Source organism: Mobula hypostoma, chromosome 27 (genome assembly GCF_963921235.1).
Source record: "Mobula hypostoma chromosome 27, sMobHyp1.1, whole genome shotgun sequence".
In the NCBI taxonomy this organism is placed as follows: Eukaryota; Metazoa; Chordata; class Chondrichthyes; order Myliobatiformes; family Myliobatidae; genus Mobula; species Mobula hypostoma.
Genome location: NC_086123.1, coordinates 4167669 through 4192491, shown reverse-complemented (window position 1 = coordinate 4192491; position 24823 = coordinate 4167669). Strand labels below are relative to the sequence as shown.

At 50.2% G+C, this 24823-nt stretch overlaps 1 protein-coding gene across 2 annotated transcripts in view; it reads left to right on the top strand.

Moving 5' to 3' along the window:
• Positions 1-16189, top strand: part of LOC134338359 (RNA-binding protein Musashi homolog 1-like) — a 253854-nt gene extending 237665 nt beyond the window's left edge. For both annotated transcript variants that reach the window (XM_063034147.1, XM_063034148.1), the window contains exons 8-15: positions 1591-1673; positions 1824-1941; positions 2673-2753; positions 2859-2978; positions 6185-6250; positions 8478-8632; positions 12700-12770; positions 13847-16189. In XM_063034147.1, coding sequence (XP_062890217.1) covers positions 1591-1673; positions 1824-1941; positions 2673-2753; positions 2859-2978; positions 6185-6250; positions 8478-8632; positions 12700-12741 — 665 coding nt within the window. In that variant the 3' untranslated portion in view covers positions 12742-12770; positions 13847-16189. The remainder of the gene's footprint in view (positions 1-1590; positions 1674-1823; positions 1942-2672; positions 2754-2858; positions 2979-6184; positions 6251-8477; positions 8633-12699; positions 12771-13846) is intronic.
• Positions 16190-24823: the final 8634 nt, after the last annotated feature.

Below are 24823 nucleotides of genomic sequence, written 5' to 3'. Positions count from 1 at the left end.
ACTGCACCCCCATCCATTGGTCAACTTGGACAGACTGCTGGCAAGCTACTCTCAGCAGAGGCATCACGTCTCTGCCCCAGCATTCCCTCTGCCTGTCCCCACAAACAAATGTGGGACCATAGAGGAGCAGGAGGGGGAATTCTGACTGGCTAATCCTGGGGATAAATACAATCCTTCAAAGTCTCAATCACTGCCCAGAGTGGGTAAGAGCATTGTAAATGAGGGAAATGCAGAATAAAATGTGGCTGTTGGGCGAAGGTGTGAATGTGTAATCTCTGTGTGAATTGCTCTTTCTATCCTCTTGTAAATTGGGGTTTGAGGTCAGTAATGGTTCCAATCCTCCAGTGGGTGAGGGAGAGGATGTCAGCCCCTTGGTCCCGCCCACTGAATCGCAGGATGCTATTGGACCCTCTGTGACTGATGTCCAGCCCCACTGAATCGCAGGATGCTATTGGACCCTCTCTGACTGATGGCCAGCCCACTGAATCGCTGGATGCTATTGGACCTTCTGACTGGCCAGCCCACTGAATCACTGGATGCTATTGGACCCTCTGACTGATGGCCAGTGTTTGAGATCTCTGAAAGTGTCACTCCCATCTCCAGCCACGTTTTGTCCCGTGAGTCTCACACTGAGCTCTTGGTCTCTTGTATGAAACCCAGGCATCGTAGGGGAGAAGTTCCCATTTGTGTGAAGAGAATTCAGGAAGCGCTGGCCCTCACTGATGAACTCTGACCTTTATGGACTCACTGGCGGATGAAAGGATTCCTCTGTGTGTGTCCCATGGGCTCCCTCCCCAGCTGTGGCAATGGATCCTGTCCGGCCCGGGCCGAGTGCGGGGCTGCCTGCAGCATCCTCACAAAAGGAGCTGAAGACCAGCTGATAGCTTGTGTCAGCTGCTGACAAATTGTCCGAGGACCACAGGCCTAAACAGCCAACAGGACAAGATCTCTGCAGTGTGCCAGTCAATCCCAATAGATCATTGAATCATAATGATAACAATCATGACTCTTATTTGTATTAATACATTATTAACAAAGTATTTTATTAATATATTGCTAATAAAATATACATCATTCTATAATTTTATATTGGTAATATGTTTGTTATAAATTGCAGTAATCATGTAGATGATAAGAACCAAAGGTTATCTTTATTCACCATGTATGTTTACACGTATTAGGAATTTGCTGTGGTGTGTTGGCACGACAAACAACATTCAACACAATAAATAATTGTGTAAAAGTATAAAATTCCAGGTTAGAGTAAACGGATACATAGAGATTAGCGTAACCCTGTTACAGCACCAGGTTCATTTCCTGCCACTGTCTGTAAGGAGTTTGTACGTTCTGCCCGTGACCGTGTGGGTTTCCTCCGGATCAGGGAACTGAGATGAAAAGAACCTGAGACCTGGGTTAGCCATGATCCAATCTGATAATGGGGTAGTCTGGAGGGGCTGAGTGGCCTGCTCATCCTATTTTCCTGTGTTCTTTCCCATTCCCTTTCCCTTCCCCGGGACTGTTCCCTGTGGAGCGGGCACTGAGCGGTGGGGTAGAACGAGCTCTTTACAGTGTCTGCCGTCTGTCTTCCAGGCTTTGGTTTTGTGACCTTTGAGAGCGAGGATATCGTGGAGAAGGTCTGCGAGATCCACTTCCATGAAATCAACAACAAGATGGTGAGTGCGGATGGTTGGCCGTGGCGAGGGAGGGAGGGGTAGCTGTCTGTGCGTGTACCCCGGTGGTGGTGGGCTGGACTGGTTGGGGCTCCAGGGGCAGTGGTGAGCTTGGCTCCTGGATCAGTAACCAGCCCTGTTTGCCTTGGACAGGTGGAATGTAAGAAAGCACAACCCAAGGAGGTGATGTCACCAACCGGGACTGCCAGGGGACGTTCCCGAGTGATGCCCTATGGGATGGATGCCTTCATGCTGGGAATAGGCATGTTGGGTAGGGGCTCGACGTCAATTACCCAGAGATTAAATCACAATCTCACAGTCCTGCTCTCTGTTCCGGGCTGTCTGATCTGCCTGTCCCTCCGACCTGCCTCCTGACCCTTCCCACCTCTCCTCTCTCCCCTCCCCTCCTGCCTCTCCCTCCTCTTCTGTCCCCTCCAGCCCTGTCTCTCTCCCCTCCCCGTTACCTCTCTCCACCTTGCCTCTCTCCCTCTCTCCCCTACCTCTCCTCTACCTCTCTCTCCTCCAATCATGTCATCTCCGTTCCTATCCTATCTGCCTCCATCTCCAATCCTGTTGTCTCTCCCTCCGATACTGTCCGTCTCCCCCTCCGATGCTGTCCCATCTCCCGCTCCGATCTGTCTGTCTCCCTCCAATCCTGTCTGTCTCTCTCCAATCCTGTCTTTCTCCCTCCGATGCTGTCTGTCTCTCTTCAATCCTATCTTCTCCCTTCGATCCTGTCCGTCTCCTCTCTGATGCTGTCCGTCTCCCCCTCCAATGCTAGTCGTCTCGCCCTCTCCAATCTTGCCTCTCTCTTCCGATACTGTCTCTCTTCCCCGCCCCTCTTTCATTTCTCCTCCAATACTGTTTCTAAATGCCCCTCCCGCCTCACTTCTACACCTCCTGTCTCCCTCATGCCCCCCCCCACTAATTTTTGGCTGGAGTGCGTATTGTAGTTGATGCACAGTTGTGATTTGCACTGTCCTCTCTCTCTGTCACACACAGGGTATCCAGGTTTCCAGGCTGCTTCATACGCGAGCCGTGGTTACACAGGCCTCGCGCCTGGTTACACCTACCAGTTTCCCGGTACGTTGTAGTTAGCAGTTTAATCCTCATTTCCTGACTGTCGCGGCGACGGACGGGAGGCACGTTGTGTTTTAACTCTCGACCTGGTTTGTTCACCTCCCCCAGGTCCATTACTGCTGCCTCCTGCCACCACGCTTCCCTCTTCAGCCGGCAGAGCGGGACAGTCTGGGGTACAGACCTCCCAGTGGGCACCATCGATGTTGCTCCAGGACTGGCCCACAGGAGGTGAGCTACGGGGAGACAGGGGGAGACGGGGGGTGAGGGGCTCTTACGGTAGTGAATTAACTCCAGGACTGGCCCACAGGAGGTGAGCTACGGGGAGACGGGGGGGTGAGGGGCTCTTACGGTAGTGAATTAACTCCAGGACTGGCCCACAGGAGGTGAGCTACGGGGAGACGGGGGCTGAGGGGCTCTTACGGTAGTGAATTAACTCCAGGACTGGCCCACAGGAGGTGAGCTACGGGGAGACGGGGGGTGAGGGGCTCTTACGGTAGTGAATTAACTCCAGGATTGGCCCACAGGAGGTGAGCTACGCACCACTGGTTCTAAGTATTGAATTAACTACGCCCCATCCACTCTGCTGCCCCTGACTCCCTCGACTTCTACCATTTCCCATCCTCAGCAACGGGAAATAACGCCTTTAATGTCTTTACGAACTGGTTACTGACTGTGAATTGGATTCCCAGTTTGTGCCACTTTCCATTTGGAGGCTGTGTCTCCGGCGTGCTGGGGAGGATTTACTCCGAGAATAGGTGGCACTGAGAGTTAATGTGAGCTCTCACCCTTTTCACCCTTTTTACTGGACTTTACGTTGCAAAGGAGCTTTTTATCCGAGGGTAGTGTGAGTATTTCTCCACCAGGTGGCACTGCAGGCACACTGTGGCGTGGCTGCCTGTCTGGCTGCCTGTGCTGAGGTTGGTCTCCAGAATACAGCTGGCACGAGCACCCCTCCTGTCTGGTTGGCCCTCCACACCGATAGGCAACGCAGAAATCATGTCAAGAGGGCTTTGGCCCAAGATTCACAGGCAATGCTGTTGTAGGCTGTGGAGTGAAAGGGGTTCGACATCACATCACTGTGGTGAGGGGGGCTGCTCAGCCACATTGCTGGGACGTTCCGCAGTCACTGTGGAGTGAATGACCCTCCACATCATTGTGTACAACACATTGTAGACAAGAGATTCTGCAGATGCTGGAAATCTTGAGCAACACACACAGAATTTTGGAGGAACTCAGCATCTATGGAGAGGAATAAAAACAGTCAGTGAACAAGCCTCTGTCACATTGTTGGGAAGTTGTGCAGTCGCACTGCAGAGTGAATGAGCCTCCACACCACCGGGTGGCAGCACAGTCACACTGCAGAGTGAATGAGCCTCCACACCACCGGGTGGCAGCACAGTCACACTGCAGAGTGAATGAGCCTCCACACCACCGGGTGGCAGCACATTCACACTGCAGAGTGAATGAATCTCCACACCACCGGGTGGCAGCACATTCACACTGCAGAATGAATGAATCTCCACACCACCGGGTGGCAGCACATTCATGCTGCAGAGTGAGGCTGTTAACACTTTTCTAATAGTCTACAACATCTAAATTTTTTTTGTCTTTGAATCTCAAACAGAGCTAGGCACAGAGCACTTTGATATTTGAGCTGGATGCACGTACCTTGCAGTTGCTTCCTCTATGTGTACCACCCAGTGTGGTCACTCGATTATTTAAAGGGAGGAGGCAGTTTAATGGCATTTGTTCAGATAGTTTCTGTCTGCAAATGTCTTAAGAACTAATTGCCAAGTACTTCCTTAAAGTGTCCTACTCCATAAGTATGGTCACCTGGTGTACAGGTGCCACCTAGTGTGTGTTCATGCCTATTGTAGCCTCTGGCCGCTCACCTGTCTTGTCAGGGGTGTCACAACCCAGCGACTTGCCATCCAAGTTATTGGCTCTGATAAGGTGAGGGGATGATGAAGGAAAGAGGAAATATTTCCATTGCTGCCCTCAATCGTAGACTGACACCTGAACTCCAGGCTCGTATCTTGCCTGCCCCCAAACATTCTCAAGACCAGCTAGCCCAGATTGCAGTGATCCTTTTAGAAGACGAGCTTTATCTATCTCACGTGTGTTAAAATATACAGCGAAATGCACAAAACAAGTCAGCAAGGTTTGTGCTGGGCAGCCCGGCATCTTACAGTGGCCGGTTCACAAAGCTATAACCCTGTTTTCACCAGCTGTTTGCCGGATCGCAGAGTGTGCACACCCAGACTTCCAGCACAACCCCACCTCGCCCTGCACAGGCTGGGTTGCATGTTCGTGTCTCTGATCCAGAAGGAAACTCAGAAAAGAGGAGTAGCAGCAAACCACTTGAGCCTCGGCTCCTCCTCCTGTGCCAATTCCCCAGAGCCCCCCGTCCCCTTAAATATTTATCTGCGTCCACTGTAAGTCCGCATCACGATCATCCACAAGTTGCCATTGTGGAGAGTCCTAGGGTTTCTCCAGCCTCCCTGAGAGGCTTCTCAGTGCCTCAGTTTTAAATGACCACTGCCTTATTTGGTAAAATTCCTCTCATTTGAGGCACTCCCATTTTGTGAGAACAACTCGATGTCAAAGTCCTTCGGGTTCTTTTGTGTGTGACTGAGGATGCCACACTCTCCTGAATGCTGAAGAACACAGATTCAACTGCCTTAGCCTTCCCGAACAGGACAACTGTCTCGTCCCGGGAATTTGCCTGGGCAATCTCTGTTGGATTGTCTCTGGTGCCACAGCACCCCTTCTCGGATAAGGGAACCAAATCTCCAGCAACGTACACAAGGTCCTGGAGGAACTCAGCAAATCAGACAACATCTACAGAGCGGAAGAAGTGTCTCGGCCTGAAATATCGACTGTTTATTCTCCTCCATAGACGCTGCCTTACTGGCTGAGTTCCTCCAGAAGTTTATGTGTGTTGTTGAAATTTCCAGTATCTACAGGGTCCCCGCTGGACCTCCAGACTTCTTGCTAGACCTCCAGGGTCCCTGCTGGACCTCCAGACTTCTTGCTAGACCTCCAGGGTCCCTGCTGGAACTCCAGACTTCTTGCTAGACCTCCAGGGTCCCTGCTGGAACTCCAGACTTCTTGCTAGACCTCCAGGGTCCCTGCAGAAGGTTGTACGGCCTGACTGTTGACAGTGACCGACAGCTTCAGGGAGGCAGCCCTGGAGTGGAGACTCCAACATCCAGATTAGGGATGGGGTGGGAGATATAGCAGTATGGCACTAATCTCTCTCTCTCCCCCCCACTCTCCACAACTCCCCCCCCATGTCCCCCTTTCCCCCCTCTCCCACTCCCCTGTTTTTCAATCTCCTCCCTCCACCTCTCTCCATCCATCCTCCCTGTCCCCCCTTCTCCCTCCGCCCCCTGCACCTCTTTCACTCTCTTCTCCCACCACCCCCCCCCCAGCGATCCCGCTCACCGCGTACGGACCAATGGCAGCAGCCGCTGCAGCGGCTGTGGTTCGCGGGACAGGTAAGTGAGCTGGGCTGCTGGATCTGCCCCCTGGCACCCTCCCCCCTCCTTTGCGTTGTAGAAGGGAGATTGGTCAGAAGGCAGCAGGGTCAGTGGTGATCACTGGGCTTGGCGGCTATGTACTAGGTAATCGGGTAGTGTTTGGGTGAAGGGCGAGTATCAGTAATTAGTGGGGTCTGGGCTGAACAGAGTCAGTCGCCAACAAATATAGTTGGAGGTCCGAAAGGATCCAGTGAGGCTGGGCGGGTCAGTAGATGTTTTATATTGGGGCGACTGGTAGTAAATGGTTTTGAGGATTGCCAGGTTAGTAAGTGACCAGTGAGGTTGGGGGTTACTAGGTTAGTTGGAGCAGTTGAAGGTCAGAAAGTGGTCAGTGGGATGTGAGACCGTCAGTGTCTGGAGGGGTAAGTGAGTTTTGGTCATGGGCCAGTGAGCAGTTGGTGGGGTCAGAGTTTCAGTTCAAGTCGACTTTACTGTCATATGCATGAGTGCCTGTATGCACAGGTGCAAGTAAAAACTTAGTTGCAGCAGCGTCGCAGGAACAGAACCGCATTCGCAAGAAAACAATAAATTAGTTTTACAAGAACACAATTAGAGCAAAAAAAAGTCCATTTTAGTAGAGAGTGATCACAGTTGTCACAGTGCTGATGAGCCGTAAGGGGTCAGCAGCAGTGGTGGGAAGAGATGTGCCCGCCATTGGATGTAAGCGGTTGGTGGCGTTGGGGACACTTCTCCCGGGGTCGTTGGATGTTGGGCACTGTGGTTGGTGGGGATAATGGCCAGTGTGTTTTGAGGTCAGTGGCCTGGTGGGGCAGGGCTCAATGGTTAGTGTGGAGAATAGTAAGTGGGGTTGGGGGTCAGTGAGGTTGGCGGTTGTTGGGGTTGGGGGTCAGTGTGGTTTGAGGTCATTGGGGTTGGGGGTCAGTGTGGTTGGGAGGTCATTGCGGTTGGGGGTCAGTGTGGTTGGAGGTCATTGGGGTTGGGGGTCAGTGTGGTTGGAGGTTATTGAGGTTGGGGGTCAGTGTGGTTGGAGGTCATTGGGGTTGGGGGTCAGTGTGGTTTGAGGTCATTGGGGTTGGGGGTCAGTGTGGTTGGAGGTCATTGGGGTTGGGGGTCAGTGTGGTTGGGAGGTCATTGCGGTTGGGGGTCAGTGTGGTTGGAGGTCATTGGGGTTGGGGGTCAGTGAGGTTGGCGGTTATTGAGGTTGGGGGTCAGTGTGGTTGGAGGTCATTGGGGTTGGGGGTCAGTGTGGTTGGAGGTTATTGAGGTTGGGGGTCAGTGAGTTGGCGGTTGTTGGGGTTAAGGGTCAGTGTGGTTGGAGGTCATTGGGGTTGGGAGTCAGTGTGGTTGGAGGTCATTGGGGTTGGGAGGTCAGTTTGGTTGGAGGTCATTGGGGTTGGGGGTCAGTGTGGTTAGAGGTTATTGAGGTTGGGGGTCAGTGTGGTTGGAGGTCATTGGGGTTGGGGGTCAGTGTGGTTGGAGGTCATTGGGGTTGGGGGTCAGTGTGGTTAGAGGTTATTGAGGTTGGGGGTTAGTGTGGTTGGAGGTCATTGGGGTTGGGGGTCAGTGTGGTTGGAGGTCATTGGGGTTGGGGGTCAGTGTCGTTGGAGGTCATTGGGGTTGGGAGGTCAGTGTGGTTGGAGGTCATTGGGGTTGGGGGTCAGTGTGGTTGGTCATTGGGATTGGGAGGTTATTGGGGTTGGGAGGTCATTGGGGTTGGGGGTCAGTGTGGTTGGAGGTCATTGGGGTTGGGAGGTCAGTGTGGTTGGAGGTCGTTGGGGGTCAGTGAGGTTGGCGGTTGTTGGGGTTGGGGGTCAGTGTGGTTGGAGGTTATTGAGGTTGGGGGTCAGTGTGGTTGGAGGTCATTGGGATTGGGAGGTTATTGGGGTTGGGGGTCAGTGTGGTTGGAGGTCATTGGGGTTAGAGGTCAGTGTGGTTGGAGGTCATTGGGGTTAGGGGTCAGTGTGGTTGGAGGTCATTGGGATTGGGAGGTTATTGGGGTTGGGAGTCAGTGCGGTTGGAGGTCGTTGGGGTTAGGGGTCAGTGTGGTTGGAGGTTAGTGAGGTTGGGGATCAGCGGACAGTGGGATCAGGGTCAGTGGTCTGTGTGGTTGGAGGTCATTGGGGTCAGGAGTCAGTAGTCAGTGTGGTTGGAGGTTGGTGGGGTCGGGGGTCAGTGGGCGGGTGTCCTGGGGAGGGTTCCTGTAACAGCTGTGGTACCTTGGTAGGTTCTACCCCGACCCGCACCGGTGGTTTCCTGGGCACCACCAGCCCCGGCCCCATGGCTGACCTGTACGGGGCCGCCAACCAGGACTCTGGCGTCAGCAGTTACATCAGTGCGGCCAGCCCTGCACCAAGCACTGGATTTGGTCACAGTCTCGGGGTAAGTATCGGATGGGAACAGCAGCTGGCCATTTGGCCCCTCTTTCAGTGTAACCCCTGCCCCACCTTCCCTCCTGCCCACTTCATCGTTCTCCCGTGTCCGCCGATGATCTGTTGATCTCAGTGGTAAAGACTCTGCTCAGCTACCTGTTGAGGAATCAACTTCTCAGACTCTAACCTCCGAGAGAAAATGAACTGCTTTGGCTCTGCAATAGGTGGGCATCCCCTTGTTAAACAGAGATTCCTAGTCCCATGGATCTCCCACTGTAGGAAGCAACCTCTCCACACCCATCCTCAGGTCCTCGCTTGCTTCAGTTGTGCCCAAACGCCATGGATACAGAAGAAACTGGTTGAACCTATTGCACGGGACGATCCACCAGTAAACAGGAACCTTGTCCAGAGCGTTAGCATGCTTTGTTAAATGAAGGCACCGGCTGTGCACACAGTGGCCTTGTCAGTGCTCTGTGTTCCTGCAGCCCAGGGTGCCCCTTCCATTCACTTTCTCGATGACTTGCTGTCCCTGCTCGCTAACCTGATGTACACCTCAAAGCTCTGCAGGCTCATAATTCTGTTGTCCAAGGACAGCTTTATGAATTATAGGAATTATAGGCTGCTGAGTGGTGGGAAAGTTATTGGAAGGTATTCTAACGGACCGGATATATGAGTATTTGGATGGCCAGGGCCCGATTAGGGATGGTCATCATGGCTTTGTGCATGGTAGGTCATGTTTAACCTCTCTTACAGAGTTTTTTAAGAAGGTTACCACAGCAGCTGAAGCAAGGCAGTGGATGATGTCTACATGGACTTTAGCAACCCTGTGTGGGAAGGTTAACATTCCGGATAAGGTAGTAAATTGCATTAGACATTGGCTTAGAGGGAGAAGCCAGAGAGTGATAGCAGATTGCTGACTCTCTGACTGCGATGAGGCGTGTGCTGCAGGGATTGGTGCTAGGTTCAATGTTGCTTATCGAGGATTTAGATGATAACATGTAACCTAGATCAGCAAGTTTGCAGATGACGCCAATACCAGGGCCACTGGACAGCGAGGGTAACGATCAAAGCCAGAAGCATGGTCTCGACCAGGTGCGACAATGAGCTGAGGTGGAATTTAATGCCGACCACTGTGAGATAATTGCATTTGGGAACACAAGCCGGGGTAGGACATACACTACGAACAAACGGTAGGGCCCTGAGATGTGGATTGAGCAGAAGGATCTGGGAAAACAGATCCATAATTCCTTGAAGTGGCGCCACAGGTAGCTAGGGATGTAAAGAAGGCTTTCGGGATACTGGCCTTCATAGGTCAAAGTACTGAGAGGAATCAGGATGTTATGTTGAAGTGGAAGATGTTAGTCAGGTCTGGTTTGGAGTATTGTGTACTGTTTCGATCGCCTAACCTACAGGACAGGAATTGTCAAGATTGAAAGAGCACAGGGAAAATTTGTAAGGATGTTGCCAGGACTTGAGGACCTGAGTTATAAGGAAAGGTTGACCAGGTTAGGACTTCATTTCCTGGAGTGTAGGAGAATGAGGGGGGATTTGATCGAGGTATACAGAATAATGAGGGGTTCAGAGAGGGCGAATGCCACAGACTTTTTCCACTGAGGTTGGGTGAGATCAGAAACAGACATCATAGGTTTGGGGTGAAAGGTGAAACATTCGAGGAGGAGATAACTTCTCTCAGAGGGTGGTGTGAGTGTGGAATGAGCTGCCAGCGGAAGTGGGAGATGTTTGAATAGGTACATGGATGAACAAGGTGTGGAAGGCTAAGGTACAAGTGTAGGGATGCTCTATGACCTTATTGCTGGTGCATTTTTATTTTCACTTCCAACTGGACGATGTGCTTCATTTGCTTGAACTTTGCCATCTCATAGAACAGCAGTTCAGCCCAGAAACAGGCCCTTCAGCCCATCAAGTCTGTACGGAACATGATGCCAAATTAAACTACCACACCACCACCCCCGGCACACACCACACACCACTTACCCCAGCACACACCACCCATCCCCTGGCACACACCACCCATCCCCGTGGCACACACCACTTACCCCTGGCACACACCACCCATCCCCTGGCACACACCACCTACCCCGGCACACACCACCCACCCCGGCACACACCACCCATCCCCTGGCACACCCCACCCATCCCCTGGCACACACCACTACCCCGGCACACACCACCCATCCCCGTGGCACACACCACTTACCCCGGCACACACCACCCATCCCCTGGCACACATCACCCATCCCCTGGCACACACCACCCATCCCCTGGCACCCACCACCCACCCCGGCACACACCACCTACCTCATCTCTCTAAGCCCCAGTTTGCTGTCTGCCTGTGCCATTGGCAAATCAAAGTTAAAGTCAAGGTCAGAAATTAATTTATTATCAAAGTACGTGTGTATCACCACCTACTACCTGAGATTGAAAAACTATTGATAAATAAAGACTGTCAAATATGCAAAAGAAGATAAATTATGCAAATAATAATTTAAAAAATGTAAATAAATAATACTGTGAACTTGAGTTTGTAGAGTCCTTGAGAATGAGTCTAGGTTGTGAAGTCGGTTCAGAGTTGAGGTGAGTGAAGTTCATGCTGAACCAGCATGGATAACTGATCCTGATCCTGATCCTGGTCCTGATCCTGGTCCTGGTCTGGGACTTGAGGCTCCTGTTCCTCCTGCCGATGTGAGAAGAGAGCGTGCCCGGGATCCTGAACAATGGATGCTGCTTCGCTCCTCGTGGAAGTGCTCAGACAGTACACAGATTGTGCTCATGCTCTGATCCCGGGGCTGGTTAGATCACATTACACTGCTCGGCTGAGATACCGCAGCACTGGAGGTTAATCTTCACCAGCTCCCAGAACTTGTGACCAGCACCACTGTGCAAATAATAAACCGGCTCGTGTGGCACTGGGGGGTGGGGGCAGCAGTTGCTGGTGCTGCCTCGCGTCCCCTGTGACCCAGGATCAGTCCTGACCCGGGCTGCTGCCTGTAAAGGCTCTTTCCTCATCCCGTCCGGGAGACCGTGCGGGGAACGTCCCGTCCCGTCCCATCCCGGAGATCATGCGGAGAACTTCCCGGAGACCGTGCGGGGAACGTCCCGTCCCGTCCCATCCCGGAGATCATGCGGAGAACTTCCCGGAGACCGTGCGGGGAACGTCCCGTCCCGTCCCATCCCGGAGATCATGCGGAGAACTTCCCGGAGACCGTGTGGGGAACGTCCCGTCCCGTCCCATCCCGGAGATCATGCGGAGAACTTCCCGGAGACCGTGTGGGGAGGGGAACTAGCTGTTGCTGATAATGCCTCTGGTGTTGATGAGCTGCGAGAACAGCCGATGGCAATTGTGTGAGAGAGTAAGGAATTTGTAATTGTGTGAGAGAGGAGGGAATTTGCAGAGCCACTGGGAAAGGAGGTGAGGGGATTTGCAACTGATAGGATCATTTTGTTTAGAGTCTGTATGGGCTGAATGGTTAAAAGTTTTACCAGATGCAATGGCACCTCTTGGACTGACCCCCAGTTTTCAGGCTGTTTTCAGATCACGTGCTTTATGGAAGGGAGTCTGGTTTTTAGTCACATATAACCCAGTCCGTCCCAGCAGCTGGTTTGTTAACTAGCACAAAGCTATGAGCTGTGTTGGACTGAAGGCAGAAGTCCTTCACTCCTGAGTGGAACATGCATCCACTGTGCCCTCATCAGTCCCACCGCTGCCTGGCCAGGAACCCGGGGCTCTGTTATCCACAGAGAACGTTCTGCCTGGCCAGGAACCCGGGGGTCTCTTATCCACACACAATGTTCCTTGGAGGCCCCTCAGGCAGCCAAGCTGGGATGTTTCCACTCACCTGCTGATCCTGTACTCCTGGGGTGAGGTCGGGCTTACCCTGTGAAACGGGGCCTCGGCAGAGCAGGTACAGGTGGAGGTGATGGCCATCACTCCCTCCCTGTTTGTACCATGCCTGTAGAGTAGGAGTAGGAGGAGGGAGTAATGGAGGCACCGTCTGCAATGTAACCAGTGATTTAGGGTTCTGCTGGAGTCCCTCGCTCACCTTCTCTCTGTTCCAGGGTCCCTTGATCGCCACGGCTTTCACAAACGGTTACCACTAAAGCAGGGGCCTGTGAATCTGAAAAAGGAGGTAAGGTTCAGTCCTGCATGCGGGGAGCGAATCGCGGCTTCCCGAGGTGGTGGCGTTGGCTCGAAGAGCCACCCCCCCCCCACCGCCACCCTTGTGTGAGGCCCTCGCGATCCTTCTGACCTCTGACCTCTGCCGGGTCAGTTGACCCCAGTCAGCAGAGTGATGGGAGGGAGGGAGGGAAATGAACAGAGTGGAGGTCACTCTGGAGCGTGTGGTTCCCCTGCCAGGCGTCTACTGTCATGGTCGGTGAGTGGGGTTGGTGCAGGCAGGGAGCAGAGCCCCACGTTCAGAAGCTGCTTTGTCGGAGATGGAAGGCCGTCAAGTGTCAAGTTCTGGTGGCTTCTCATTGCTCAAATGGAGCTGGAGAGACGCCCTGCCCCGCCTCCCCTCCCCTCGCACCTGCTGAAGTGGGAGGGAGAGGAAGATGGTGCCCCGGTTCCCATCTTGCCCGCAGTCACAGCTCTGTTCCTGCAGGTACTTTGTTCTTGCCCGTGTTAATTTTCCACCAGGCCCTTCGACCAGGGGGTGGAAGCAGATGTTCACCCGTTCTCAGGGAAGCAGTTGTCAAACTTTCTGTTTGCAGTTCCCTCCCCGGAGCAGCCTTCTCTGACCTTGGGACCTCTGACCCTGTGCCAGCCCATTCCCGTAGCTGTCAAAGCGTGTGGGACAGTGATATTCTGACACTGAGGGGCAAGAAAAGGCCAAGGAACACTGCAGTCGGAGGGCAGGACGTCTCCCCTCCACTCCAGCAGCATGGGGCACTGGGTTCACCAGAGCTCTGGGGCTCAGATCTCAGTGAGGAAAGCCACACTGGAGACTCGGGTTCGATCCGGCCCCCAGGTCCGGTCAGGGTGCGGAGTTCGCACGTTCTCCCCGCTTCCTCCCATTGAGCGGATTGGTTAACTGGCGGCTGCACATCCGGTGGGCAGAAGGAGAATTGTTCGGGGTGATGCTGGCACACGAGAGCAACCGAGAGGGAAATGTGACTGGCGGATGGGATTGCTGTCCTATGGGAAAGGTGAGAAATCCAGCTGTTGTTTCTGTTGTGACTCCCTGTGTTTCTGTTCCCCCCTCAGGGCCTGGCCGGTGAGCACGCGGAGAGGATGTGGGTTGTGAACCTCAGGCAGCTGTGATCATGTTACTGCACACATAGACTTACTGTCATTAACCCATCTCCGACCACCCACCCCACCCCACCCCCAACCCATCCCACCCACCCCACCCCCACCCCGCCCCACCCTGCCCCACCTCACCCCACCCCACCCCCACCCCACCCCACCTCACCCCACCCCACCAACTGAAGAAAACATCTCACTCCTTCACTAACACTTAAAGTTTACGCTTCCTTGTTTCTCCTGATTTTTTTTTTGTAATTTATTTTATTTTATTTTTTTTTTAGCTTAACGATTGATCAGTTTTAAGCCGTGTCTTTTTGTTGTTGTTGCTTATTTGAAAGTGTTTAGATGCATTCTTTTGAAAATGAGAGTTGTGTGATTTATTAGAACATTTCGCTGAGGACATTTTACTCGATATTTTTGACCATTTTTTTTTGCCAGATCTTGTTTTTAAACGAGTAAGAGCTAAAGAGGGTAATGTAAAACACTCCAAAAGAAAATGAAATCTTGTCTAAATACAATTTATTTTGATATTCTTTGTAAATGTCATCTATTAACACTGAATTCCAGTTATCATGGAACAAAAAAACATCTGCAGGACAAAAATGTATATTTTGGTAAAAAAAACACTATGAATCATAAAAGTATTTTTTTCTGAAATTGGATAAAACGTTTCTGTAAAATATGTAAATAGAACAAGCTGGATTTGTATTTGCCTTCTGCACAAAAGGTTTTTTTTTGAGTACGGTAGTATTTTTGAGAAAAGGTTAGCTTCCAGGTCCTTACACAGCCTGTAACTTAGCAATATTGTAGTTAACACCCAGCAGATTTTGTAGTCGTTGTCGTTAAGGGGCTAATTTACTGTAGAGATGCTTTTTTATTCTCTAACTTCTCATATAAATGAAGGACATTTGGTTAAAGATAATGAAAATGACTGGTACCTCAATGGGTCATGAAGCTGCTAAAGATTTAAAAAATCCACATGTAAACTACATATCTATAAAGGTTGTGTAGGCCAGCCTGGACTCCACTTTCGACCCCGGTTTTGAGAAGGAATGGTTGTTGCTATAGCTACTGCTGTTTTACCTCAACTGGTCGATTCCACAAAGCTTTCAACTCTCCCGGTTTATTTTTTGAAACGGTATCCTGTAGTGTTTGGACATGGCTAGTTCTCGTTTTTTCATTTCTTTGGAAACCGCCTGCACTTCCAGCTCAGTCGCAATGGGCCTCGGTAACTGATCGTGCGCCGGACGTGGAGGGGAAGCCGACGTGGTCTTGTCTCCGGCTGAGAGAGGAAAGGAGATTGTTCTGCAAGGACTGGGAGCCAAGCCAAGCTGTGCTTCGCTCGCTGTGAGGCGAAGGGGCAAGCCCACTCGTGGGATTGAAGCACTGCCCTCTTTTGTCATCCCGGGCCCTCCCCTGCGCCGCATTTCCCAGCGCCAAGCCCCTGGGGGTGATGGAAGGCATGGCAAGAAGGTAAAGCCCGAGTAATTACCACAGCCCCGCTGGCAGCCAGTTTGAAAGGACATGGGCTGAAAGTTTCCAGGAGCCTGGATCCTCTAGGTCTTGCTGGAAGAGGGATGGTCCTGTGAGCAGGAGCACGTGGAGAGCGATGGCTAGAACCTTTTGTTTTAGAGGAGGAGAAATGACGTTGATCCAACAGGAGGCTTCTCCTTATCTGCAAGGGTTAACATGTTTAATATATGACATATTCACAGATGGAACTTGTTACCTTGAACTATTGTAAAATACTTTTTTAATTAATGTGTTTTAGAGAGAGAATGAAAGGTCCAGGGGCAGATTTTTTTTTAAAAAGGTTAAGGCCAGTTTAGTGCTTACAGTGAAAAGAAAAGAAAACAGAAATCTGTTTTTTTTAAAAAAAAAAGGAAAATGTGAGCGCATTAAATGCTGCAATTCTCTGTTGGTTTATTCCAGGATCATTTCTTGTCCTGAGTCAGTGGAGAGGCTGACCGATCTGTGGAGACTTGCTAGCTTTGCTCTTGATTTTTAATCAATAAACACTACTGGAAATGCAAACACTTTGTTTGTAACAGCAATAAATGCTATTTGTGAAAATGCATCCGGGGAGCACATTTTTTTCTGATTTCTATTTTTCTCTTCTAGATGAAGTGGTGTTTGGTAAATAATGTCTTGCTCCCCGATGCATTCTACTGCCAGGCAGAAGTTTTCGCTTTTTAATCCTTTTTACGTTTGTCTATTTTTTTTTGCCAGTAAGTTATTGCAATTTGAGAAATGTCATCTCTGGCTCTGTAACCCTTTTTCAGATTTCATTTAAAATTCCTAATAAATTATTTGAAACTTTCCGTGTGCCTCCCAGTCTCTCTGCTGTAGCCCTCCCTCCCCTAACTTTGGGTCTGATCAGTCGACAGGTCAGAATTTCAGAGGAGAGAGTTTTGAACTTGAAACATTAAACGTTCCTGTTTCCACAGGCGCTGCTTGGCCTGCTGAGTGTTTAGACCATCCGTTTATATTTCAGATTTCCAGTATCTGTGGTTTTTATTTTGGATTATGAGAACTCCCTCGTGCACGGTTGTTTCCCTTGTTGACACTGACCTTCAATGGTGCAATGACAAGGCTTACGGCTTTGAGAAGCACCAGTGTTTTCACTCCCACAGCTGTCAGACTCAATGCTAACAGCCTGTTCCCATGCTGATCGGACCAGAGCCCTGATAAAAGCTTAATTCTGACCAGGCACAAGGCTTGGTGGCTTCTGGGCCAAAACTGCCTCATTCCGTCCATGTAACCTTCCCAATGGAACTGGGTTCTGGCCATGCCAAGTGACCACAAGTGGTCCAAACGGGGGAAAGTGGTGGGAGGCGGTGGAGGAGTTAATGAGGAGCAAGGTACCCCGGGATCAGGTACAGCCCAGGGTGCTGGCTGTCACGCTCCCTCCAGAGTAAGTCCCGGAGGTGACATTACCTGTAATGGGTTTAGTTGATAGGCAACCCAACAGCTGGCACTATGCTGCCCCTAATATTCTCTGGCCTGACCTACAGCCAACCAACCCAGCAGCTTCCAGGCCGACTGACTTGGATCTTTGCATTTTCATTCTGAGGGGCACTGCTGGAGCAAACTTGAAGACCAAATCCGAGATGGAAGTAAAACAGCCACAGAGGCTTCAGAATGGACAGGACAGAGTTACAAACCACATAATCTCCCATCACTCCCCATCGCCTTTTGGTCATTGCTCACCTGACACTTGCTCCACGTTCGAGAGCTCTGAAATCCCAGTGTATGTGTGCAATTGTGTGTACACTCTCTCACAAGTGTAAATACACGTAACACATGCGTGTGAATGCACACATACATCACTCACAGACACACACATTCTCACACTGAGACACATTCACAGAGACACACACATTCTCACACAGACACACATTCTTACACAGACACATTCTCACACTGAGACACACACATGCACATTCTCACACGAATATGCAGGGGAAGACATTGAAGGGTGCACAGTCAGCAGAGTGACAAGGCAATGCTTGTGCGTGTCTGTGTGTGAATACGCGTGTGTCAGGAGTGCGTCCCATCACATTACCAACCCTCCTCTTCCGTGGCGACGATGCTCGGCAGCCGAGACAGGTAGTCCGCAGTACCGTTTCCCTTCCCTGCTTTGTGGTGGACGCAGATTTTGAAGGGTTGGAGCTCCAGATACCACCGTGTCACTCTTGACATTACAGTCCTTCACTGAATCCGTATCAGCGCCCTGTGGTCTGTGTGAAGGTGACAGTCCCTGCCAAGGAGGTGGTACCGGAGGGGTGAAGGAGCCACTTAATGGCCAGACAATCCTTTGCAATGGTGCAACACCTGGTTTCCTTTGGGTGAGGTTTTTGGCGCAGGTGAAGGACAGGTCGCACTTCTCCAGGTTCTTGGACCAGCTCTGCTCCAATGCCTACTTCTGACACATGCGCCTGCACAATGATCCGTTTGTCAAAGTCTTTGCTCGGAAGGACTGGGGAAGAATGCAGGAGAGCTTCAATGGCCTGAGAAGTGTTTTCACACTCACTTGTCCGCGTCACTCGGTTCCTTGCAAGCTTTCCACTAAGATGAATCGGAAGTGCGGCCGGAGTGGGAAATTGGGGAATAAGCCCGCGATAGCACCCTCCCTGACCCAGGGAGGACCACGCTTCCTTCTCAGTGTCAGGTCGAGGACTGTTGGCCAATTGCTTCCACTTTGTCCACCTGTCCTTGAACCTCTCCTCGTCCCGGCTGGTAGCCAAGGTCTCCGGTTTCCCATTTCGCCCACTCACATTTTTGTAGATCGGGGATGAATATTCCCCGGGACCCTGTGCAGGTGACCCAGGTGCTCTGACCACGTCTGGCGGTAGACAAGGTGGGTCACACTGCAGTCCTCACAGCCTTGGCGCATCCAATCCATCAGCCGCTGAAAGTTTGCTAGACCCAGGGGCACGCAGAACCCAGGGAGAGGCTGTGATTGGCCACCCAGGGCAATTTGGCAGTGCTCTGTAGCAGGGGTGATTGATAAGTTCGTGGCCTAAGGTAGAAGGAGATGAGTTATTAACTTCAAACTTTATGCATTTTCACGCAAGGAGTTGAACTGCATGTGCATGTAACGAGAGCTGTATAACTCATCTCCTTCTACCTTAGACCACGAACATATCAATCACCCCTGCTGTGGACCACTTTCTGCAGGTCCAAGATCCGTATGCCCCACGACCGCTGGACTAAGTGTGTAAATGTAGGAGGGGACGATGTTGAAAAATAAATGTGCTAGGTTTTCTGAAATTGACTCCTTCTACCTTAGGCCACGAACTTATCAATCACCCGTGGTATAAACCGCAAAACGCAATGAATGGTTCCATACAATTTTTGTCCAGTGTGAAGTTCAGGCAGTTCGATATCTCTCTCCTACTGAGCGAGAGCCCCATTTATAAGGCACCAGAGCATGCCATCTTTAAATACCCATAAAGTTCATTTCAGATTACTCATGAATTAGAATATGGTCTAGCCCACAATGTAGTTATAATCATATTACAAAAATAAACAGAAGTTTCTACCTTATACATCCCCATGACTAAAGTTCTGCTGTGTATGATGGGAAGGACAGCATAAAGCCAAGCCCAGCGCACCAGCTCGGTTTAAGGCCCATGATGACAATATACCGGGGCGACATTGAAGCGCACTCTCGGAGCAAGCAGAGAGACGGGGTTTGTGGGTGTGTGTAAATGCGAGCGGAAGGAGTGCGTTTACCAAGCGGTCTCTGTCACGGGCGGTAACTGTTCCTGAACCCGGTGGACGGTGCGAGTCCTGAGGCTCTTGGACCTTCTTCCTGACGGCAGCAGCGAGAGGAGGGCGAGTGCGGGCCGGCGGGCGTCCCTGACGATGGATGCCGCTTTCCTGCCGCAGCATTTCATGGAGATGCGCTCACTGGCGGAGAGCGATTTACCCGGAATCGACTTGGCCATATCCGCTACTTTTTGTAGGATTTTTCGGGCAGGTGGGGCTCGTCAGCCTAGGGAAAGGAAAACTCTGATTTCAAACCCCTGCTGCCTTGTGGCCATCGCCACCCATGGGAAAGGCTTCGGGAGTAATCCCCGAGGAAGAAATCCGGAGCCGGGGTCCCTAAGGCAGTTTGATGTTTACAACTTCACTCTGGCAGCCTCTGCGATGACACTGGTGCCAAGCTGTATCGGCACTTGCCCTTCCCTTGGACTACATCGGAGACGTGGAGAGTGGAACCCGCTGCATGGGCAACAGCCGGTTCCTCAGATCTTCCGGCCCAGGCTTGAGCCCTGGAGAGGACACAGTCCACCAGAGGCACAAACCCACGATCCCCTGGGACAACGGCTGCCTAGTGGTTGTAGGATTTTCAGTCAAGGGCATCTGTGTTTCCATACCAGGCTGTGACCCGGCCAGTCAATATACTCTCAAATGCACATCTATAGAAGTTTGTCAAGGTTTTAAATATCATGCCTAATCTTCACAAACTCCTAAGGAAGTAGAAGTGCTGTGTGCTTTCTTTGTAATTGCCCAGGACAGGTCATCCAAAATGAAAACACTAAGGAATTTAAAGCTACAGTACTGACCCTCGCCACCTCTGATCTCCTGAAGAGGACTGGCTCATAGACCGCAGGTTTCTTTCTTCTGAAGTCAATAATCAGCTCCTTGGTTTTGCTGACATCGAGTAAGAGGTTGTTGTGGCCAGATTTTCAATCTCCTTGATATATACTGTGTCATCACCACCTTTACTTGGCCTATGACCGTGGTGTCATCAGCAAACTTGAATATGGCATTGGAGCTGCACTTAGCCTCACAGTCGTTAGTGTAAAGTGAGTAGAGCGGGGGCTAAGCACACAGCCTTGTGGTGCACCTGTGCTGATGGAGGTCGTAGAGGAGATGTTGTCAATCTGAGCTGACTGAGTTCTGCAAGAGGGAAAATCACAGATCCAATTGCACAAGGACGTATTGTGGCCAAGGTCTTGAAGCTTATTGATTAGTTTTGAGGGGATGATGGTATTAAAGACCTGGCTGTAGTCGAAAAAGAGCATCCTGGTGTATGCACCTTTGCTGTCTCGATGCTCCAGGGTTGAGTGAAGAGCCAATAAGATGCTGTGGACCTGCTGCTCCAGTAGGCAAATTGGAATGAATCCAAGCCACTTCTCAGGCAGGAGTTGATATATTCCATCAGCAACCTCTCAAAACACTTCATCACTGTGGATGTAAGTGGTTAATGGTCACTGAAGCAGATCACCACGCTCTTCTTGGGCACTGGTATAATCGAACCCTGCTTGATGCAGCTAGATACCTCGCACTGCCCAAGTCAGTGGTTAAAGACCTCGGTGAATGCAGCACAAGTCTTCAATACTTGGCCAGGTACCCCGTCTGGGCCAAATGCTTTTTGTGGGTTCACCCTTCTGAGGGCTGCTCGCACATAGGCTTCAGGGACAGAAATCACAGGATCATCAGTGGCTGTGATGGTTCCTCCATGTTTTGATGGTTAAGGTGAGCATCGAAGGCATCGAGCTCATCTGGAAGCGAAGCCTTGCTGTGTGTATGATGCTTGTTGCAGCTTTGTTGGAGGTGGTTGCATTCAAGCCCTGTCACAGCTGCCGCGTCCGTCACTGACTGGAGCCCGGTCTGGAACTGCCACTTCCCCCGTGAGATGGCTCTCCGGAAGTCATCCCCGGGTTTGCTGGTGGGATCCCCTTGGAGTTGCAGAGAATGATGCGTTGGATGCGGAGGCTCGTGGGCTGGTAAGTAGGGATGATGTACGTAATGGATACCTCACCTCCATGCCTTGCTGAGAGAGCGCTGCACGGTCAGGGGTGGAAACAATTACGAATCGGCGTGACCTGGGGGGTAGCAGCAACACTGTGTCCGTTACTGGGAGCTGCGGTGCTGGGTGGGGAATTTAATTCCTGGCTTTATACCAAAGTGTCAGAACAGTTAGTGCAGATGTTGGTGGGACCTCAGACATTGTTGGGAACCAACAAGTTGAGCGTGGTGTGATTAACATCCTGAGCTGCGGATATTTCAATGCAAGAAGTATCCTAAGAAAGGCAGATAAGCTCAGGGCATGGATTTATAACGTTGTAGCTATTAGTGAGACTTGGTTACAGAAGGGGCAGGGTTGGTGGGTTAGTATACCAGGGTTCCGTTGTTTTAGATGTGATAGAGCAGGAGGGATAAAAAAAGGGAGAGTAGTGGTGTTACTAGTCAGGAAAAATATCGCTGAAGTTGCTAGAAATCAGAAAAAAATGTTCTCCCTGGATGCATTTTCACAAATAGCACTTATTGCTGTTACAAACAAAGTGTTTGAATTTCCAGTGGTGTTTATTGATTAAAAATCAAGAGCAAAGCTAGCAAGTCTCCATGGATACATGATAAACTAGGCTGAAGTTAGCATGGTTCTTTAAGGGAAAATTTTCCGTGACAAATCTGTTGGAATTCTTTGAAGAAATAACAAGCAGGAGAATCGGTTGATGTTGTGTACTTGGATTTTCAGAAGGCATTTGACAAGATGTCACACATGAGGATCCTTAACAGTTAAGAGCCCATGGTATGACAGGAAAGATACTAGCATGGATAGAGCATTGGCTGATGGCAGGAGGCAAAGAGCAGGAATAGAGGAAGCCTTTTTTGGTTGGCTGCCGGTGACTAGAGGTGTTCCACTGGAGTTTGTGTTGAGACTGCCTTTTATGCTACATGTCAGTGAATTGGATGATGGAATTGATAGCTAAGCTTGTGGATGATACAAAGCTAGGTGCAGGGGCAGGTAGTTTTGAGGAAGTAGAGAGGCTACAGAAGGACTTAGACGGATTAGGTGAATGGGCAAAAAGGTGGCAGATGGAATATAGTGTCGGGAAGTGCATGATCATGCAATTGGGTAGAAGAAATAAAAGCATAAACTATTTTCAAAATAGAGAGAAAATTCAAAAATCTGAGACGCAAAGAGACTTGGGAGTCTTAGCAGGAGTCATTTGCAGGTTGAGTCATTGGTGAGATAGGTAAATGCAATGTTTGCATTCCTCCTTAGAACACCTGGAGAATAAAGACACATACGTAAAGCTCCTTTTCATTGACTACAGCTCTGCCTTTAATACCATCATTCCAAATAAACTGATTCCTAAGCTCCGGAACCTGGGCCTTAGCACTCAGATCTGCAGCTGGATCTTCAACTTCCTCACAGACAGGACCCAGGCTGTAAAAATAGGGGACAAGCTCTCCTCTACAATCACTCTGAGCACCGGTACCCCACAAGGCTGTGTACTCAGCCCCCTGCTGTACTCACTGTACACCCATGATTGTGTAGCCAAGTTTCCATCAAACTCAATATATAAGTTTGCTGATGACACAACAATTGTAGGCTGTATCTCGGGTAATGATGAGTTTGAGTGCAGAGAGGAAATTAGGAACCTGGTGGCATGGTGTGAAGACAATAACCTATCCCTCAACGTCAGCAAGACGAAGGAATTGGTTGTTGACTTCAGAAGGAATAGCAGACCGCATGACCCAATTTACATCGGTGGTGCGTAAGTGGAACAGGTCAAAAGCTTTAAGTTCCCTGGGGTCAATATCACAAATGACCTGACTTGGTCCAACCAAGCAGAGTCCACTGCCAAGAGGGCCCACCAGCACCTTTACTTCCTGAGGAAACTGAAGAAATTTGGCCTGCCCCCTAAAACCCTCACTAATTTTTATAGATGCACCGTAGAAAGCATTCTTCTAGGGTGCATCACAACCTGGTATGGAAGTTGTCCTGTCTAAGACCGGGAGAAGCTGCAGAAGATCGTGAACATGGTGCAGCACATCACACAAACCAATCTTCCGTCCTTGGACTCACTTTACACCGCACGCTGTCGGAGCAGTGCTGCCAGGATAATCAAGGACACGACCTACCCAGCCAACACACTTTTCGTCCCTCTTCCCTCCGGGAGAAGGTTCAGGAGCTTGAAGACTCGTACAGCCAGATTTGGGAACAGCTTCTTTCCAACTGTGATAAGACTGCTGAACGGATCCTGACCCGGATCTGGGCCGTACCCTCCAAATATCCGGACCTGCCTCTCGGTTTTTTTGCACTACCTTACTTTCCATTTTCTATTTTCTATTTATGATTTATAATTTAAATTTTTAATATTTACTGTACTCCAGGGAGTGGGAAGCGCAGAATCAAATATCGCTGTGATGATTGTACGTTCTAGTATCAATTGTTTGGCGACAATAAAGTATAAAGTATAAAGTATTTCAAGAGGACTAGAATATAAATGCAAGGATGTGACGTTGAAGCTTTATAAAGCACTAGTGAGGTCTCATTTGGAGTATTCTGAGCAGTTTGGGGCCCCTTATCTAAGAAAATATGCATTGACATTGGAGAGGGTTCAAAGGGGTTTCACAAAAATGATTCTGGGATTGAATGACTTATCCTATGAAAATGGTTGATGGTTCTGGACTGTACTCACTAGAATTCAGAAGAATGATGGAAGATCTCAATGAAACATATCGAATGTTGAAAGGCTGCGATGTGGATGTGGAGAGGATGTTTCCGATGGTGGGGGAGTCTAAGGCCAGAGTACACAGTCTCAGAATAGAGGGATGTCCATTTTGAATGGAGATGAGGAGGAATTTCTTTAGCCAGAGAGAAGTGAATCTGAGGAATTCATTGGCAAAAATGGCTGTGGAGGCCAAGTCACTGCGTATATTGAACACAGAGTTCGATAGTTTCTGGACTAGTCAGGGGTTGAGGGTTTACTGGGAGAAGGCAGGTGAATGGTGTTGGGAGGAACATGGATCAGTCATGATGAGATGGTGAAGTAGACTTGATGAGATGAATTGCCTAATCCTACTTCTATGTCTTATGGTCTAAGAAAGTGTATGACAGAACAAATAAATTCTGCCATGATTTCTAGACAAGTATTAAAATAACCTCAAATAACAATAGAGCATTAAAAGCACCCAGCAGGTTTGGCAGCATCTGTGGAGAGAGAAACAAAGTGGGTGTCAGAAAGGAAATTAAAACCATCACAACTTGCTATATGGGTCTTGGGAACGTACCAATGGGGAATACCTATACACTTAGTGAAGCAGCTTTGACGTGCTTGTGCAGGCGTTTCTGATCAATGTAACCATTTCAGTGGCAGACTGGATCCATCTTCTGCCCTTCTTACTTTATCCACATTGGCCATGAAGTGCCCAGTGAAAGCTCATGTCACAGTGAAAATGCACGACCTTCCAAATTTCCTTCCACAACCTTTTTTCTCTTCTGCTGATTTCAGGGAAACAAAATTCCCAAAGTGCTCCCTACCCCCTCTTGCATGTATTGTGATCCTGTGACCACACTATCTCAAGTAAATATTTATCTCGGTCTGATTGAGGCTGTTCTTAGTCCTCTGGAGCAACTTGTACTTATTCACCTATTATTCCATCCTGGCTCACAAATTTTCCATCAGA